The 7225-nt window shown below is 35.5% G+C and overlaps 1 protein-coding gene across 1 annotated transcript in view; it reads left to right on the forward strand.

Annotated features, from left to right (window-relative positions):
• Nucleotides 1–561: 561 nt before the first annotated feature.
• Nucleotides 562–7225, forward strand: part of TTC27 (tetratricopeptide repeat domain 27) — a 105346-nt gene continuing 98682 nt past the window's right edge. The window contains exons 1-3 of the mRNA XM_009072037.1: nucleotides 562–723; nucleotides 3502–3604; nucleotides 6115–6279. Coding sequence (XP_009070285.1) covers nucleotides 6240–6279 — 40 coding nt within the window. The 5' untranslated portion in view covers nucleotides 562–723; nucleotides 3502–3604; nucleotides 6115–6239. The remainder of the gene's footprint in view (nucleotides 724–3501; nucleotides 3605–6114; nucleotides 6280–7225) is intronic.

A 7225-nucleotide genomic window follows, 5' to 3' on the forward strand; every position in this document is an offset into this window, starting at 1 on the left:
CACACGGAGTCGGCAACTTGCTTCCCCGCGTTCAACCATCACCTTTCCTAACAAGCTACCTCTGGGGAAAGAACTTAACAGATATTGACATATCTGCATCAGTATCTAGTGTATTTGACTGCTGTAGCATTAGTTTAATGATAAAATGATTTCTGTGATTACAAATTGAATGGCATGGATTTGCTAGAAGATTTGCTCCTTAGAGGATTTTATTTCTGTGATTACAAATTGAATGGCACGGATTTGCTAGAAGATTTGCTCCTTAGATCATGGGAAGGGTTATATTACTGGGATGTGTTTGGGGATAATTGACTGGATGACATATGCATTTCAGGTGGGAGGAAATCAGTGTCTTTCAGATCATGTGGATGTGGTATTAGGACAGCAAGAAACAAAGCAGAATTCACTGTGACTTAGTAAAGGTTGAGACTCCAAGAGACAGTATTTGTTGGGACTTTTTAAATATTTGGAGCAGACCTTTTCCTTAAATACAGGCGTAATTAATTTTCCTAATTCTGTATTACATTATTTGTTTATAAACTAAAGTTTCCTGAAACTTTTTTCTTTGCTGCCTTCTTTCAGCCAAAACTGCTGCATGCGACTGTTCTGAAGCTGCTGGTTCTAGATGGTGAATCAGTCTATGCCTTGACTTCTCATCCTATTTTGCTGCTTATAGCCAGGATAATCTTTGTGAATTCAAGACACAAACTTGCGGCTCTCCAGGTGAGAAATATGTGACTAATGACTATGACTACCAGCCACTCATTAATTGCTTCTCTCATTCTTTTCTTCATACCTCATTGAATCAATATAACTTTGTTTTGTTTTGGTTTTTTCCCCCTGTGGCTCTGAGGTTTTTCCCTCTAAGAAATAGTTTGGACAAAGTGATAGCAATTAATCACAAGTATCTTTTTCTTAATGATAAGCTATTTACTCACTGCCCTTCCCCAAAGGGAGTAATGATGCCTTCATTAACTGGAAAAATTAGAAAATAATGGAAAGCAACTTTTGCAAGACACATACTTCGATACTATTTGACAGGGAGCAGAGAGGAATACTCTATAAAGCAGCTTATATGTACCATGGCATATTTTAACAAGCTTTGGGATACTGTTAACTATTACTGTATGAATTGTAAGTAGAAAGGAAGTCTTGTGTTTGTCATTGTCCTCTAAATCTTCTTCAGGCAACAATGTAGAGGCTATCTTAAATCTCTGTTGTGCATGTACATTAAAAACAAGAAGATATGATGAATTGCCTTTTGAGAGGGTTGTCGTCTCCTCCTTTGTAGTTCAGCAGCAGGCTGGTTGGCAGCAGAGCTCTCTGGAACAGGGGGACTTTTAAAAGCAACAGCTTCAGTTTATTGCATTCCACTTGAACAGAATTTGGCTAGAGATCAGAATACCACATGGTCCTTCTTTATGCTTGGCTGACAACATCCATTCCCAGCTGGGTCTGTGTATGAGTGATGAATTAAACTGTGTGGGAGATGTTGACTCTCCTGCATTTCTGGAAGCCAAGTTGTTCCATCATTTTCTCTGTTATTCACAGATGAGTGCTGTTGAATTTCAGCAACTGGGTCAGTCAGGGAAACAGAAAATGTACCTGGTATAGAGAATTCCCTTGCTGCCTCCCCAAAGAATGACATAATAGGGGGCTTTCTTCTACACAGTTGAGGTTTGATTACTTGTGGCTGCATCAAGTTTGGATGGTAGTTCAAAGGCAACAACTGATAAAAACTGCTTTCATCCACAAGTCAGTGTAGCAATTAAAGTTTGCCATTCTTTTTCATATCAACTTTATTCAAAGGTAACCTCATCATACTTTTGCTTCTTTCATATTAATGCAAATAAATTTAAATTTAAAACGGAGTAAAATACTCCAAAATGTATTACCTGAAGTGTGAATAAAGCCCTGCATAATTTTAAAATGCTTTTGTACCTGAAAGATTAAATGATTAAAAATTCTCTAAAAATGTAGGACTCAGCTCCCAAAAAAACATTGCTGATAGAATGTTACAGAGCTCAGCTAGCGTATCTGAAACTTTATAAATATGTTCTCTGATTGTAACACTTCTGAGGGTAAGTATCAAGCCTTAGGAAATTAAGCTGGATACTCAGTTGTGTGGGAAAATTAATACTTCATTGTATAAAATCGAACTCAAGTAATTTGAAGGTTCTTACTTAAATTGCCTTTAGGTTTCTAAATAAGTGATGAAACATTGGGATTTGACTTTTTTCACAAAGTCTGTTTGTGTGCTTTTACTCTGTCCAGCTTGATATCAAAAGTCATCTTTCATTGCTTTTTGAAATAGATGCTATTATTCTTTTTGATGGTTCCTTTCTAGGGACATTAGAGTCAGCTACATGTAATTGGTTTAGATGTTTGTACTTGAATACTGTGCAGCCCTTAGGTCGGTCTGATGTAAGCATACCTGCCTAAAAAGACAAGTGCCTCTAAAGCAATCAAACATTTTGCATAGAAAATGTTTGCTGTGCTAACAGCACCAGAATAAATAGTAACCATTAGAGCCCTTGTAGAGGTGGGTTCTGTATTCACAGATTATAATCTTAAGTATAATTTTGAGACTACAATATTAAAATTAACCTTTCCATGCATTTTCACCTGTTGCACCTAGAGAGAGGGATAAGAGACTCAGGGGAACTTATGCTTTGTGTACAAAGCTTTCTAAAATCAGGTATTTCCTGAGCTGTGATTCAGCTCTGCCTGCTATAGAATGATTACTTGGTTCAGTAAGGTATTTGCCCTTCTGAAGTTCCACATACAAACATTAGTCCTTTCAATTGTAACTGTAAGGTGCCCTCATGAGTGATTCTGGTCCTGTTTTCTGCCTCTCTTGGTCTCCTCTTTCCTGCCACTAGAAGCAATCAAAAAAGGTAAAACGTAACAGGATAAAACACATAGAAGGGCAACACTGAATGATCAGAAATACTGAATGGCTTCCATACAAAAAATAAGTAAATAGCTTAGGACTCTTCAGGCTGGAAAAATTGCTGAAGAGTGAGCTCATGGCTGTCTATTAAAATCATCAATGTGACATGAAAGAAGATAAGTAGGAAACAGCTGGATTTTGGGGCTTGGTTTTATTTTGGTCTTTTTCTGTTACAGGAGTTAGGAGGTTTGAAATCAAAGTAGCAAGCAGCTGCTCCCAAATAAGTGCACACAAGAATTTCTTTTATCTGCTGTTCACAGTGTGTCTTACCAGATGGTGGTACTAAAGATTTGCAGGGTTCAAAGAGCAGTTAGAGAAATTAACAGAGGGAAAACCCATCAAACTCTTACTCTAGGGCGGCCTGAATATGTTCATCTTTATGCTAGGTTAGTGCTCACTTTTTATATAAAACAGCTATGTTGGACTGGTTTATATTTTTAGAAACTATACTTGAATAGTCTACAAAATCAGTATTTTTAAGCCATTTCTCTTTTCTCTTGAAAGATCTATGCTTATTATTGACTTGAAGTATCCATATTTTCTTTCAGACATTATCTTGGTGGACTCTAAGATATGTGAATATTCACCAGCAGTTGTTAGAGGAGAGATCACCTGAGCTATTTACTCTTGCCCAGACCTGTATAAAACAAGGTATATTTCTAATTACTCAGTTTATTGGTGTGCAGCCTCACTTTTAAGAAATCACAGGGGAGGGGAATTTGTAGGCACAACTCTTAAAACGTGATGCTTATCAGACACTTATATAACTTCAATGAATAGAGTGGGAACAGAATTCTCCTTAGCCTACAACTTTAATATGTTCTTGTTTTGATTAATTTGATGGTTAGAGCTAAGCTCTTTGAGACAAAATCTTTGTTACTTAGTTTTAATGTAGTAAGACTTGAATATTTCTGTTAGGTTGTATAGTACTTCTAGCACACATTCTAAATACCTGTTAGCTGTGGAAAATCAAGTAGTAATGTATGATTATAGACTATAACCTGATTTTTTTTTGGTTTGAAATTGAATCAGTGTCATTCAGTTTCAAAGTTGCATTTTTGTGTAGTTTTATGTGTATCTGCCCATTTCATGTCTGGTAGTCTTTGTTGCACTAGCAACAGACTTTCAGGATTTAGTGGCTCAGAGGATGCTCTTTGCTAACAACAGACCTTCAGGATTTAGTGGCTCAGAGGATGCTGAAGGGTCAATGCAAATCTGTTTGCATTTGTTTAAAACCCTCAGTGCATTTTTGAGTGCTTTTAATAATGCCTCACAGAAATCCCCTTTTTCGTTTTACCTCATGTAATTTGGATTTTTGTCCTTTGGGAAACCGGCAGAGAGGCATTGTATATATAGGCTAACAACAGACCTTCAGGATTTAGTGGCTCAGAGGATGCTGAAGGGTCAATGCAAATCTGTTTGCATTTGTTTAAAACCCTCAGTGCATTTTTGAGTGCTTTTAATAATGCCTCACAGAAATCCCCTTTTTCGTTTTACCTCATGTAATTTGGATTTTTGTCCTTTGGGAAACCGGCAGAGAGGCATTGTATATATAGAGAGTGTGGAAAGCATGTAAAGATGGCAGAAAATCCAAGTCATTAGTGAATGTTTTTTCCCCACTCTGTAAAAAAAAAAACCCAAAGGTTTGTAAGAAAGGTGAATGTTTTATGGACCTGTGGGCATTATTCTTCTTTAAGTGTGTGTTTGATGATAAATATGGACAAAGCCATTAAAATCTCAGATTGTTTCTTAGTGAAGAGGTTAACTTTCAGCTAATGTTCTCAGTAATGAGAAGTAATGAAGTAATGTGTTTGAAAAGGCTTTGTGTTAAAAGTGGTGATAAAATTGCACAGACTTTGTTTTAAAATAGTTGTAGTCTCTTGAGGGTTTTTTTAAGGATTAAGTTGTAACGTGCTGCATTCTCTATCCTGCTATGGTTGAAAGCAAAATATTAAAGTTATATTTTTAAATTACTAGTTTACATTCTTTAAACAAAATCTTTAAATCTAGTCATTGAAAAAGCTGTTACTAGGCAGGACTTAGCCATGCAGATTCATATTTACTGAATTCAAAAAGCTGTGTAAAAAGATGTTTAGACTTAGCAGCTTTCTATATTAATTGAAAGATTTTGAAGATTAACAAGTACTTAAAAAAAAAAAAAAAGCCTAGAAGGTTTAGACAATAAAATCTGTTCAGGCTAGAGTGAACTACCAGTCTCTGAATTCCAAAAGTCAGAGAAAAATGTTTAAAACATCATTGATAATATTATTTTTTCATATAGTAAAACTTCTTTGCTAACATTAATAAAGTTTGAAAAATTAGGCATCCATTAAGTAACACAGCATAAATGTTGGAATTGGGTACCAGTCTTTTTTAAGTACTGTCATGCTGTAAACTTTCATGGGCTTCTTATCATCTACATATTTTCTGGCAAAATACAGAAATAAAGCATGAAGCAAAAAACTCACTTCCATTTATGAGTAATAGATATGTATAATTTTTAACTTACTGGTCTGTATTTTACTACACGAGAATATTATCTTGTCACTTAATGTATTTTGATAAAACTTAAATATTTAAGAAACACAAATGCTTTTATGCTGGCTGAAAAAAGTCTTCTTTCCTAAAGACTTAAGATCTATTTACAAAGGTATTTTCTCATGTTCAGATGGAGAACATGATCTTTATCACTTAGGAAATCAGTAATGATTAAAAAAATTGACAAACAAAAACTCCAGACACAAGCAGATAACAATTAAACAGAATAAGCCTAAAGAGTATTAAGCCCCCATTCAATTCTCAGTCTGCTGTTGAAAATTGCTCATTTGACATCTACTACTTAAGGGTTGGATTTTACCTCAATATTTTCTATTCTGAGTTCTTATGTTCTTTAACAGGTCCAATACAATTATGGTTGTGTATTTTCTGCAGAAGTGATATTTCCCACATCAGCTTTGCTGTAAAATATAAGGAGAGATTGAAGTTTCCATTATTCTAGTATAAAACTTAAAAAATACTTTAACTCATACGTATCTGTTATGCACCGTCAGTGAATTTTTAAATGTGTGAAGGTGTAAAGAGCAACAGACTTTGTGTCATGGTGTTTTTGTAGTATTCTCCTGGACTGCATCCTGTTCTCTTCTCTTTTCCTTGATTTGTAGTGACAGAAGCAGAAACGTTGTTCACAGGTGGTGAGAGCTGGCACTTGGCAGTTCAGTTCCATCTTGAGTGTGCCTACACACTTTTGTTTTACTATGAATATAAAAAAGCTAAACAATGTTTCCATATGGCTAAAGACATAACAAAACTGCAGATTAACCTTACAGGTAAGTTTTAATTGTACTGTCTATGAGGGTGGGTGGTTGGACCAAACTAAGCTGTGGCTTGTTGGGTTGTATTTTTTTTCATGTCCAAGTGAAAAAGAACTGTATTTTGAAAAAGTTTGACTTTTGGCAGGTAGCTCTTACTTGTATTCTAAGAATTAGCCTTGCTTGGAAGAGAAATATGGCACCTAGTTACAATAACCTCCCTAAATGGGTGTCTGAAGAGTTGTGGTATTGTGACCCTTTCTTTTAGTGTTTCATGTCATATTCTATGTCTGGTTGTCTCTGTTGGTGTCATGATGATTATTTTTTGGTTTGTTTGTTTGGAGAAACTTGTAAAGAATTCTGCATGATGATTTGATGCTTTCTTTCAACTTTTATACCACTACCCTAGATCTATTCGTCTAAATAGCTTTTAATAGTTACCTGCAGGACTCTTGTTATCACAAGAAATAACTAGAGAAGTCAGATTTCACAAGGGTTCAGTCACTATGGAGACTTTATAATTATCCTTTCAGACCCTATTTTTGGAGTCAGGCAGATCAAATTGCTGCACTTGCAACTTCACTTGAAATTACACTTAAGGATAAGTGACTTTTTGGTCTAGCTGGTACTGGTAGGTGATGAAAATGGCATAAAATGCACACCTTTTCTGTGTGAGAGCTTATGATTGTGCTGGATAGAAATGCAAAAAAAATCTTTTATATAGTTTTTACAGACTTCCTAGTGGAAAGCACTAAGGAACTGAAACTTGCAGCTTCCTTACCTATTACATCACTCTGTGTCACAAGACTAGTTGTTCCTTCATATCTAGGTTGGAGCTGTAGCTAGCCCTGTTTATATCCTGAGTCAGTTTAATATTTTAATTAAAAAATCAAATCAGCAAAATCAAAAGCAAACCTCACCCCACCCCCCTCAGAAAGAAACAAACAAACAAATTCCCTAGGGA

This window comes from Acanthisitta chloris, unplaced genomic scaffold (assembly GCF_000695815.1).
Source record: "Acanthisitta chloris isolate BGI_N310 unplaced genomic scaffold, ASM69581v1 scaffold2550, whole genome shotgun sequence".
Taxonomy (NCBI): Eukaryota; Metazoa; Chordata; class Aves; order Passeriformes; family Acanthisittidae; genus Acanthisitta; species Acanthisitta chloris.